This window comes from Loxodonta africana, chromosome 22, assembly GCF_030014295.1.
Source record: "Loxodonta africana isolate mLoxAfr1 chromosome 22, mLoxAfr1.hap2, whole genome shotgun sequence".
NCBI lineage: Eukaryota > Metazoa > Chordata > Mammalia > Proboscidea > Elephantidae > Loxodonta > Loxodonta africana.
Genome location: NC_087363.1, coordinates 31248348 through 31261208, shown reverse-complemented (window position 1 = coordinate 31261208; position 12861 = coordinate 31248348). Strand labels below are relative to the sequence as shown.

The 12861-nt window shown below is 42.7% G+C and overlaps 1 protein-coding gene across 7 annotated transcripts in view; it reads right to left on the bottom strand.

Annotated features, from left to right (window-relative positions):
• The window catches only part of ULK4 (unc-51 like kinase 4), a 646083-nt gene that overhangs the window by 202492 nt on the left and 430730 nt on the right, over positions 1–12861 (bottom strand). For 6 of the 7 annotated variants that reach the window (XM_064274755.1, XM_064274756.1, XM_010589908.3 and 3 more), the window contains 2 exons: positions 9343–9509; positions 1300–1398 (listed from right to left, as the gene is read on the bottom strand). In XM_064274755.1, coding sequence (XP_064130825.1) covers positions 1300–1398; positions 9343–9509 — 266 coding nt within the window. Of the gene's footprint in view, positions 1–1299; positions 1399–9342; positions 9510–12861 lie in introns of those variants that run through there. The other variant, XR_002785708.2, reaches the window with a different exon arrangement.

Genomic DNA, 12861 nt, shown 5'->3' with positions numbered 1-12861 from the left:
CTAAAGTTCGTGGTTCAAACCCACCCAGTGGCTCTTCAAAAGGCCTGGAGATCCAGGGCTTCGAACCAGTACATTTCAGTTTGAACTTCTGCTGAGAATTTGCATTTCCAACAAGTTCCTAGGAAGTTATACATAAGAATCACCTGGGCATCTTCTTAAAATGCAGATTCTGATTCAGTGTATCTGGGGTGGAAATGCAAATTCTCAGCAGGGAACTTGTTAGAAATGCAAATTCTCAGCAGGGATTCGAACTGGAACTAACCAGTTCAAAGCCCTGTGGCAGATTACATCCAAGAAAACCTTATAGAGCATTTCTACTCTGTAACACATGGGATCTTCATGAGTTGGAACTGACTGGATGGCAACAGGCTTGGTACTATGTGCAAGATGCTATTCTTTATAACATAACGCATGGTCACTTTTTTAAAGTCATTTCCTGGAAAATCGAAAAGACGGTGCAGTCTCTATCTCTATGGTAGAGAGATGGGTATAGATCACCTTCATTAAATTATTGAGACCCTCTATATAAGGTGTCAAGAAACTTTTTCTGTAAAAAGTCCAAAAAAGAAATATTTTAGGCTATAAGGTTTCTGTTGCCACTATTCAATTCTGCCTTTGCGACATGAAACCAGCCATAGACAACATGTGAACAAATTGTCTGTGTGGTGGTATTCCAATGAAACTTTATTTACAAAAACAGGTGTGGGCTAGATTTAGTCCACAGGCCATAGTTTGCCAGCCCCTGCTCTACCTCATCACGTTTATCCACTTGATCTGATTAGTTGGTCTAAACTCCAAGTTTGTGTTTGACTCTTGTCACATATCCAGTGGTCTTGTGTAGTCTTACCTGTTCTTACTCGTTTTCACTTCATTTCTGTAGAGATGGAGGTGGACATATTCTAAGTCTGTGTCTGTGCTTCTGCGTCTCTGGGAAGGCTTCCATGCCAGGTATAACTCTAAAATATCTTTTTGAAGGGAACTGACTCCCATGACGATTTTTTTCTTCCTTCTTGGAATTCATTTGTTGAAGTTTTCACCTCGTGCTCATTAAGAAAGTAGTTGGATTTGAGGTGCTGCCTTACTTAAAGATCTACTTATAGAAAATGATAAGGCACCTGGTTTTAAAATAAAGTAGAAATTTAGTATTTCCAGGCCAAATCATCTTTGCAGATTTTCTTTGGTGCTAGTTACGAACAGCATGGAAATTTATCATAAGAAGGCAATAGATCACGAAATTCAAATAAAACGTTTTCAACCTCTGCAATGTTCAGGAAAGCACACAAACAGGTGAGACCTTACCAGTGGAATAAGCAGGCTAATGAGGTCTGTCAGAGGTTTGCTGAGTAGCAGCAGGTCTTCAGCAGCCTGAGTGTCCCCTCCTGAGCCAGACTTCTGTGCCTGAATAGGAGGAAGAGAAAGGGGAAGGAATTTGTGTTGAGTATTCAGCTTGACTGTGAAAGACAGGTCCACTCAATCCAGCAGATGGAGGGAGCTGAAGAGCCATTTCACCTCAGTCCCCCTGGGTGCATGACAGATGGAGGCTCAAGACGACATTACGTTTTCTTATAAGAAGTGAGAGTACACACACTGCCACTGTCACCAGCATCTACTGATAATGGGTGACAAAGCCGGTGGCTAAACCCAGCTATCCAACTCCAAATCACACGTGCTGATTTCTTCTGGGCATTTTGTTTGAATCCACAAGGTGATCCTTAGAAACTCTATGGGGCAGTTCTACTCTGTCCTATAGGGTCACTATGAGTCAGAATCGACTCAACGGCACTGGGTTATCATGCATACCAAATGTGCTCTGATGTGCTTCTCTTGTCTATATGGATGTTGTTGTTAGCCGCCATTGAGCTGGCCCCCAACTCGTGGCAACCCCATGCACAACAGAACAAAATGCTGACTGATCCTACGCCATCCCCGTGATCGGTTCCAGATAGGACTGCTAGAGTCCATAGTGTTTTTAGTGGCTGATTTTCATAAGTAGATTGTTAGACCTTTCTTCCTAGTCTATCTTAGTCTGGAAATTCTGCTAAAACACGCATCCAAAACCCAAACCAAACCCACTGCCGTCGAGTTGGTTCCGACTCATAGTAACCCTAGAGGACAGAGTAGAAATGCCCCACAGAGTTTCCAAGGAGTACCTGGCGGACTTGAACTGCCAATGTCTTCGTTAGCAGCCATAGCACTTAACCACTACACCGCCAGGGTTTCTGAAACACACATACACGTGCCCAAATCAAATCTAGAATATTCGTCCAATGTACCACTGCATGGACAGGCTTCAGGTTCACACTCCTTAGGAAACATCTGCCCAGATTGCGAAGGATATACGAAATGAGTAGGTGGCTTTTATTTTAAGTGTGTCTTCTCCCAGGAGTTTCAAAAAAAAAAAAAAAAATCCAAACCTGTTGCTGTCGAGTCAATTCTGACTTATAGAGACCCTACAGGACAGAGTAGAGCTGCCCCATAGTGTTTCCAAGTAGCGGGTGGTGGATTCAAACTGCTGACCTTTGGTTAGCAGCTCAGTGCTTAACCACTGTGCCACCAGGGCTCCTAGGACTTTTGTAGAACTGCCTAATTCCAGAGGAGATTTCTATCAGAGAGGAATAATTTTTTTATTCCAAAGAGGTACTGAGTTATCTACTGTTTTCTATAGCACATACACACACGTCATTCACATTCTTCCTCCCCATTTTATTTTCACTCAAAAGAAACGAAACCACTTTTAGGTAATGGCCTTTGCCAGAGCTGTTGGAGCAGGCTGCAGGCTGCTGCAGCCTGGGTCATAAATCTGGACTCCAGGATGTTTCTCATGAATGCTAATTTTCCTTCTGCACTTCAGACCTCTATACAGAATTTCAGTTGCCTGCTTTCTTTGTTTCAGAAGGACTTGACTGAATATCAGATACATGTCTTTTAAAAACACGTATCTCTCCACAGCCAAGGGGAATGATGGCAATCATGAGCTTGCAGCTTTCCCCAACTGATATCATCAGCAAGGTAGTGTTTCCTCCCAGAAAACAAAAAAGCAGCACTATCCTGAACCTTTCAGAATCTCAGCTGTTGATCCCTTGGCTTCTGAACCATGATCTAAAATGGACTACTGGCCTTCTCACATTAACTTCATCCTGCAGAGTACACTGCTTCCTTCATGGGAGAGATAAGGGCAGTCTTGTAAATCAGGACCAAAGCAGCAGTGAGGGGCATAGTGCCACCAACTTCCCTTCCAAGTACACATAGGCAAGCAGATGGGGCCACAAGAACAAGCACACACTGTGGACTTTTCCGACCTGGATATCCAGTGGTCCTCCAGAGTGTCCAGGATCTACAAAGCCACTTATTAGTGCCACCAAGAAACATCCAGAGCCTGACCCACATACTGGCATTCAGGCACCACCTCCCTGTAAAGTTACCAAGGGTTCCAGAAAGGGAATGCTGCTGCCCAAGAGGGAGGTGAACGCCAGGAATCCATTAGAAATGCACCTCTCCTCAGAAAAACATGGGCTCACACAGACGCTCTGTGGACCAAAGGGATCCCCGCATAGATGCAGGAGTAAAAACAGAAGCTGAACTACAAATTCAGGCCTGACTTCTTCTCAGTCTCTAATTCCCCAGGACCAGCCTCTTCACTCTGCCCTTTGGCCCTCTCTGTGCATTTTGCAGGGGCCCCAATCCACAGCCAAGAAAACTCCACTGCTGCCATGACATCACTATCGCCTTCTCCATCTGGGCCCCCCGCCTTTGCCTCTGGTCCCGCCAACCCCTTTCCAGAACTCACTTGTCATTCCTTTGGGGTTACTTAGTCCTCTCCTGGCCTTCCAATGTTCTTGACCTATCTACTGTTACAGTCCAGGCAAGAGGACAATAGTCTGGGCGAGGGTGGTAACAGTAGGACTTGAGTGAAATGGTTGTATTTGTTAGATATTTAAGGTGACATCAATATTAAAGAGAGAACTTTTAAGAATGACTCCCAGGTTCTGGTTTGTGCAGCAAAGTTAGGGTGGCAGGGCTCACTGGCAGGAGACCACCAAGAGTGCCAAGGAGTTAAAAAGTTGTATCACAGATAAGAGTGAGTGTGTCACTGGTATTTCCAAAGAGAGGGAGACCATCAGGACTACAGGCTATGGCAGAAAAATCACATCTGAACGTAACAACCAGACAGAGGGTAGCTCATGGGAAAAAGCAAAGAGAAGGTCATGAAGGTGTCACATTGGATAATTCCAAGAGACATGAGAAATAAGACACTATAATCCCCAGCCATGGACAGCCTTTATGTGCATATGAGACTAAGAAAGAGGCAATGGCCACCTTTCAGTCTTTCGGCAATAACAACAGGTTTGCAAATAACAGCAGCTCAACTGTCCTAGTACAGGAGAGTAATAATAACAAGCTCCTGTATACCACACCTCAGAAATGAGGGACAGTCTGACGACCTGGATTCTAACAGCCTTCCCTGGAAAAGCTGTCTCTAGCCCCCAGGACTAGGTTAGGCCCTTCTTCCTTATTATTTACTGTGCAGCACCCTGTAACTACCAGTCACTGCTCTTCACACATGTAATTAAGATGATGATTTGCTCCCTTATTCGTTTACTGACACTCTTTCCTACTAAGCTGTAATCTCCCTGAGAGGTAATTCAGTTTTCCTCTTGATCTCTGCTGTAATTATAGGTGCCTAGCCCTGTGCTGGAACGCTGGTGGCATAGCGGTTAAGAGCTCAGCAGCCAACCAAAAAGGTCGGGAGTTCGAATCTACCAGCCACACCTTGGAAACTCTATGGGGCAGTTCTACACTGTACTATAGGGTTGCTATGAGTCAGAATCCACTCAGCAGCAGCAGGTTTGGCTTTTTTGGAGGGGTAGGGGGGTAGGGGAAGGGTAGTTACTCCTGTGCTAAAGTCATGCTAAGTACAAAATAAAAGAATATATTAATAACCCAGAAGCCAGCTAGGAATTAGTTCAGTCCAGCAAGTATGAACTGAGTGCCCTTCTGTGTGCTAAAAAAAAAAAAAAAAAAAACCAAACCCATTACCACTGAGTCGATTCTGACTCATGGCAACCCTACAGGACAGAGTAGAACTGCCCCATAGAGTATCCAAGGAGCTCCTGGTAGATTCAAACCGCCGACCTTCTGGTTAGCAGCCGCAGCTCTTAACTACTACGCCACCATAGTTTCCTTCCATGTGCTAAACCCAGTCTCAGTGCCGTCAAGTCGATTCCGACTCATAGCGACCCTATAACACAGAGTAGAACTGCTCCATAGAGTTTCCAAGGAGCGCCTGGTGGATTTGAACTGCTGACCCTTTGGTTAGCAGCCGTAGCACTTAATCACTATGCCACCAGGGTTTCCTAGGACCCTGAAATAAGGACCCCCTGGCCTGCAGGAAGGCCCTGGTAACCACAAGGCTTTTCTTCAAGCTGCTGGTAATGATGCAGCAACCATTTACTGAATACCATCCCTGAACCAGGTATGTGTAAGGCACTTTACATTTACATATGTACATATATTTTGTTCTCTCGTTCATTAGTTATAACCATATCTATTTTATAGATGAGGAAACTGATAGTCAGAAAGGTGAAGAAAACTGCCCGGGGTCCTACAGGCTGGAGAGCAGTGTGTGGCTAGATTTGGATCCAAGGGATTCCAGTCTGCAAGTCCACGGGCCCCCCACCACACCAGTGGTTCTCGAGAGTGTGTATCTGTCTCTGCCTCCACAACTTTCACACACTTCTAGCAGTCACATCTCCCTCAACAAGTTAAAGTTCCTTTAGCGACCAATCTGTAATTGCAGGGCAGAGTGTAACCTAGGAACTGAATTCCTGACAGAGATTCTGACTGGGGCCTTCCCCACTCCCCACCTCCCCCAAAGCACATTCTTGCATCATACCATTCTCTCCTCCCCGAAGAGAAAAAGAGCTTCAAAAATCTAAGCACTATTATAATTTTCAACACTGGCTTCCCTCAATTCTTCAACCTAAATATCTTTCTTCTACTTTAGAGAACTACTGTTAAAATTAGACACAGGCTTTAAATGCAGAAGAGTTACCAACATGAAGCATGTTTGTAAGTGGAAGAAGTAACTTACAATTTCAAAAAGTACTTCTAGCTCACTGTTTCAGGAGGTGTCTTTGATGCACACTCCATTTCTTTTCCCAACTCTTTCCCCTAATTCAATCTCAAGGACTCTATCTCTTTCAGACTGACACCAGGTGTCACAGAGATCAAAGTTGGTGACCAAGGCCAAAAGCTATAATACATGGTGGATATTATATGGAGAGATGACAGCAGTAAAATGTGCAGTGGTGTTTAAAATTAAAAAAAAAAAAAAAAGATTTATTGGCATATTAACAAAATTGAAAAAAAAAAGAGAAAAAATTTTGTATTAAAGAGTTTTCTTTTAACACACCTGAATATCTACCTAGTCACTAGTAATAAAAGAGGACTCCTAGAGCTCTTCAACTTATCATCCTTTTTATCTACAATCTACAAGACACAGTCTTTTAGAGATCAATGCCATCAAGGCATCTTATGAGAGTAACTATCTGCCGCACCTCAGAGTATTACATACAAACCACCACTATGGAATCCTAAACAAGGAACAGTGTTCTCTGGAGAAAGACTCAGTAGAAACGCTAAGAGAAATCCACAATCCAGTGCTCCATAACCACTTAACGATGCGTCACTGTAAACGCAGTATTATTACAGATGAGCAAATAAAAAAAACACTAGATAGCTAATTGGCTATTGGCTTTACAGGTTTAGGTTAAACGCTTTCTAAGTATCTACAGTGTTCGTTGAGCGGAGCTTGGAATTATTTATTAAAGCATATCAGACAAGCCAAATACTAGACCAACTTAACTGTGGCTAGAAGATACCATTTTTCATGATGATGAATAGCACAGACTAAACCAGGGTCTGGGGATTGATTCTTGGCTCCACTGCTATGACACTTGGCAAGGTGTCAAAACAGTCTGGCTTCAACTTTAGCTTCTGCATCCATTCAAACCAGGATACTACCATTTGATATACATTTCCTGCAAATTTTACTAGAATTCTAAACATAAAAATGAATTCATATTGGCTGTGTGCCTTTCGTGTGACTGCGGGAGCAGCTGACTCAGTTGGTTAGAGGGCATTAAATGAAATAAGCATGTAGAGGCATTTACCACCTAATATGGAAAGTACTCAATAAACTCACATCTTCTTCCTTTTCTACTTTAAGCCTGATGCTAAGTAAAGCCAGGGTACAGTTAAGGGAAAACTGACTTTTCCCATAGCCACTGAATACACCTCTGGTGGTGCTCTTACCAAAAAAACCAAACCCAGTGCCATTGAGTAGATTCCGACTCATAGCGACCCTACAGGACAGAATAAAACTGCCCCATAGAGTTTCCAAGGAGCACCTGGTGGATTCGAACTGCCAACCCTTTGGTTAGCAGCCGTAGCACTTAACCACTATGCCACCAGGGTTTCCGGTTGTGTTGTTAGGTGCCATCAATTCAGTTCCAACACATAGAGACCCTATGTACAGCAGAACAAAACAGTGCCAGGTCCTGCACCATCCTCACAATTGCTGCTATGTTTCAGCCCACTGTTACAGCCATTATGTCGTATGTCATTCCATGTCACTGAGGGTCTTCCTCTTTTTCACTGACCCTCTACTTTACCAAGCATGATGTCCTTCTCCAGGGACTGGTTCCTCCTGATAACATGTCCAAAGTAAATAAATACAAACTATTGAATGGGAAGCTAATTTGCTTTGTAAGCCTTCACTTAACGCACTATTAAAAAACAAAAAAGCAAAGTAAGTGAGGTGCAAGTCTCGCCATTCTTGCTTCTAAGGAACATGCTGGCTGTCTTTCAAGATAGATTTGTTCATTCCTCTGGCAGTCCATGGTATATTCAATATTCTTCATCAACACAATTCAAATGCATCAATTCTTCTTCAGTCTTCCTTATTCACTGTCCAGCTTTCCCATGCATATGAGGTGATTGAAAATACCATGGCTTGGGTCAGGCACACCTCAGTCTCAAAGTGACATCTTTGTATTTTAACACTTTAAAGAGGTCTTTTGCAGCCAATTTGCCCAATGCAATGCATCTTTTGATTTCTTGACTGCTGCTTCCATGGATGTTGATTGTAGACCCAAGTAAAATGAAATCCTTTACAACTTCAATATTTCTCCAATTATCATGATGTTGCCTACCGGTCCAGTTGTGAGGTTTTTTGTTTTCTTTCTGCTAAGATGTAATCCATACTGAAGGCTGTTCTCTTTGATATTCAACACTACGTGCTTCAAGTCCTCTTTACTTTCAGCAAACAAGGTTGTGTTATCTGCATATCACAGGCTGTTAACTGGTCTTACTTCAATCCTGATGCCACATTCTTCTTCAGATAGTCCAGCTTCTCAGATTATTTGATCAGCATATAGATTGAATAAATATAGGCAAAGTATACAAACCTGATGCACACCTTTTTTATTTTAAACCACACAGTATCCCCTTGATCTGTTAGAACAACCGCATCTTGGTCTACGCACAGGTACCGCAGGAGCACAATTAAGTGTCCTGGAATTCCCATTCTTTCCAGTGTTATCCACAATTTGTTATGATCCACACAGTCGAATGCCTTTGCATGGTCAATAAAACACAGGTAAAAACCTTTCTGGTGTTTTCTGCTTTCAGTCAGGATCCAACTGACATCAGCAATGATATCCCTTATTCTACATCCTCTTCTGAATCTGGCTTGAATTTCTGGCAGTTTCCTATCGATGTACTGCTGCAACCATTTTTGAACTACCTTCTGCAAAATTTTACTTGTGTGTGATAGCACACTTCTTGTCCTCCAAAACCACCTACAATTCCATGTTATCGGTCATAAGGAAAAGCAAGTGACAGAGTTTATGTGTTACATATTTATGTATATGTATGTGTCTATACGTGCACACGTGCATAAAATCTCAATCCACTGTTGCTAGCAACTAGGTCATTCTGCTGGGGGTGGATTGGCATGCCATCTCTGGACAAGAGAGACTGAACACCACCTGGTTAACCTACGGTGCAACTAAGACAAATAAGGTCTTCGGTCAGGAGCAGTTTCCCAACTAGCAAGTCTTGCTTAGTAGGTCTCTCCTGCTTTTCCTTAAGACTTTGTGGTCAAATTCTCTATTCAAGACATTGGTCACCCAAAGATGGCTTGTTCATAGTCCCTCCCTATAGACTTTTATGCTCTTTTGTAAAAATAAAGATACATTAGAAGAAAAATAGGAAGAAGAGAACAAAAGGGAGGCATGCCATGTATCAGAGTTGCTTGAGACACAGGAGAAGCAGTGTCACCTGCAGAGCCAGCCGTACAATGCTGGACGTATAGGTCAGCATGCCGTGTAGAATATCCAGCAGGGAAAACAGCAGGGCAGCGCCTGTCTCATTGTTGCTTTTATTGTCCACATCCAAGCACAGTGTGGCAGTTTCGGTTAACAGGTTACAGACATGACCGACGAGACCTAAGGGGAAAAATATTCATCAAATATTATAAAAAATAATGTGTGATATCAACCAAACAGAACAGGCCTTCCTGCACTATGTTCTATATGCTCAGAGCGGTCCTTGAACATTACTTTGTGCCAGATTCACTTGGGAAAGTTGTTTAAAATGTAGAGAAGATACTTGTAAAACAATCTCCCCAGATAATTTTGATGCAAGGATTCCTGAAACCACACTCAGAGAAACATTATCCTATGTGAGTGCGTTTCACAGGGTCTGAAGCCTCGCTGATACTGAAGGAAAGAAAGCCTGTTACATATAAACATCCTGTCCCCAGATTCTCTGTCTGAAGGCCATGTTTCCCAGTGTGTGGATCAGAGACCATGGGTAGGCCTAGCGGTCAATTTTGTTCTTATATATTTCAAAAATTTGAAATCTAAGGTTCATGATGATTTCAAGAAAGAAGCTGAAGTTTAGAAACTGCCACAGGCTATCATTTTGTTTCTGCGAACCTCATATGAACAGTGTGGTCAGTCTTCACCAACAATGAGCTTGGTGTAGTTTGTCACAACAAATAAGTTTTCACATTTTTGGGCATATTAAGCGCTCAACTGCTAACTGAAAGGTTGGCAGATCGAATCCACTCAGCATTACCTCTGGAGTCAGCCCTGGCAATCTGCTTCCAAAAGGTCACAACCTCAAAAACACTATAGAGCAGTTCTACTCTGGACACACGGAATCACTATGAGTCAGAATCAATCAATGACAACTACCAACAACAAAAAGAATGTTCACATGTAAGTTGGAATTTTTATTGTTATAATGTAAATGTATTATGTAATAATGCAGCATTGCACCTTGAATTCCCAAAAATGAATCCTATATAAATGTGAAAATACAGCATGGAACAAAGTTGTAAATCTAAATGGTAAATGGAACTTTGAGTATCAGCAGATCTTAACTCAAAAACAGAAAAGAATCTTGAGAGGCAAGTATTTTATACAAGAACTGACTTAAAAAAAGGCATGGTAAGGAAGTCTGGCGTGTACTGAAAGCTGGAATTTACTGGACCCACAATGCAATGCAGACCCCCAGACCATCAGCTGGATGGAAAATCATCCAAACACAGCCATTATAAAGCGTTGCTGCCTCTTCCAAATAATGCACACCGTCCGTTCCAGGAAACTCATCTTGTTTTCCTTTAAAAAGTGCAAAATAATGCTCTGAGTAAAACAGTAATTTTGTCGTTAAAGACAGAGGTGACACCACAATTGCAGAAGCATCATCAAAGCGGTGCTCCTTCCGGCAGAAACAGGTACAAGTCACACAAATGCCAACCCACTGCCATCGAGTCCATTCTGACTCATAGCAACTCGATAGGGCAGGGTTGAACTGCCCCATAGGGCTTCCATGGCTGTAATCTTTACGAAAGCAGCCTGCCACATCTCTCTCCCATGGGGCGTCTGCTGGGTTCGAACTGTCGACCTTTCGATTAGCAGCCAAGCAGTTTAACCACTGTGCCACCAGGGCTCCACACAAATGCCAAGAAGCTTAACCAAAAAACGAAACAACTGAGCCCCAAAACTGAAGACAAATACAGTTGGAAGGAAGGCAGAATGAATTACTGGCAAAATTTTTCCATCAAATGACAAAGTCTGATATCACATATCATCAATGACACTTAGGGCAGAAAAGCAGTTATTACGACACGTGCATCGCACTGGCAGGCACTTCTCCGGGGACTTACAGCACATCACTCTTGTGCATGTGGTGAACCAGCACACGGCATCTGTGAGCAGCAGGTAAGAGAGAAGCACAGAAAAAACATCGCTATTCGGTAAACACATGCTGCAAGAGAACCTGTGTCCTTTGTGGGGCTTATGGTTACTTTCTGATGCAGCAGGTAGGTGGTCAAAGAGGTCTGGGGGTCAGCACTGGTGAAGTCCAGCTATGTGAACAGCTGGCTCTTTGTATGGCAGAGGGGCGCTCCTGTACACCCGTTTACAAGATGGTTGAGTCAGAGCAAAAAGCTGGTGGAACTAAGTGAGTAAGTCAGAAAAGGACAAATATTGTACAATCACATTTATATGAAATATGTAGAAGAGGCAAATGGATAGAGACTAAAGTATATTCATGGTCACCAGGGGTGAGTGGCAGGGCTCATTGCTTAGGGGACATGGGGCTCCTCTTAAGTGTGAAAAAAAATTGGAAACAATTAGTGGTGATGGTTGAATAACATGATAAACATAATGAATGTCACTGAATTGCACATAGGAGTGCTGGTGATACAGTGGTTTAGCGCTCAGCTGTGAGCCAAAAGGTTTGAACCCTCCAGCTGCTCCACAGGAGAAAGACGTGGCAGTTTGCTTCTGTAAAGATTATAGCCTTGGAAACCCTATGGGACAGTTCTAATCTGTCATATAGGGTCGCTATGAGTCAGAACTGACTCAACGCCAATAGGTATTGGGTATCTTGGTCATGTATTCAGTGCTTCCTCAAAGCTTGAACTTCCATTTTACAGTGAAAATACATGTTTTTTTTTTTTTAAACTCTCTATTAGTGGTTAAGTGCTATGGCTGCTAACCAAAGGGTCAGCAGTTCGAATCCACCAGGCGCTCCTTGAAAACTCTACGGGGCAGTTCTACTCTGCCCTATAGGGTCGCTATGAGTCGGAATTCACTCGACGGCACTGGGTTCTTTTACTATTAAAGTTATAAGACAGGTCAGTAAAATGAATCCCCATCACCGCTTTAATAATTATTAATATTTTGCTAATCCTGTTTTACCTATCCCCATCTATTTCCTTTTTCTTTCAGTATTTTAAAGTAAATGCCAGACATCTTGATTCTCCTGTAAACACTTCCATATAAGTCTAGCAGATAAGGACTTTTTTTTTTATTATTAACATAGCCACAATGCTATTCCACTGCCACTTAACAAAATTAACATAATTTTTAATGTACTTGTGAACTAGTTTTCTAAGGTTGCCATTAAAAAATACCACAAACTGGGGGCGGGGCCAAGATGGCGGACTAGGTGGACGCTACCGTGGAGCCCTCTTGCAACAAAGACTCGGAAAAACAAGTGAATCGATCACATACGTAACAATCTACGAACTCTGAACAACAAACACAGATTTAGAGACGCAGAATGAACAAATACGGGGAGACAGCGATTGTTTTCAGAGCCAGGAGCCAGCGTACCAGTCAGCGGATTTTCTGGAAAAACTAGTTTCCCAGTGATGGCTCGGAGACAGCAGTCCATATCAAACCACATAAAGAAGCAGACCATGACAGCTTCTCCAACCCCCCAAACAAAAGAATCAAAATCTTTCCCAAATGAAGATACAATCCTGGAATTATCAGATACAGA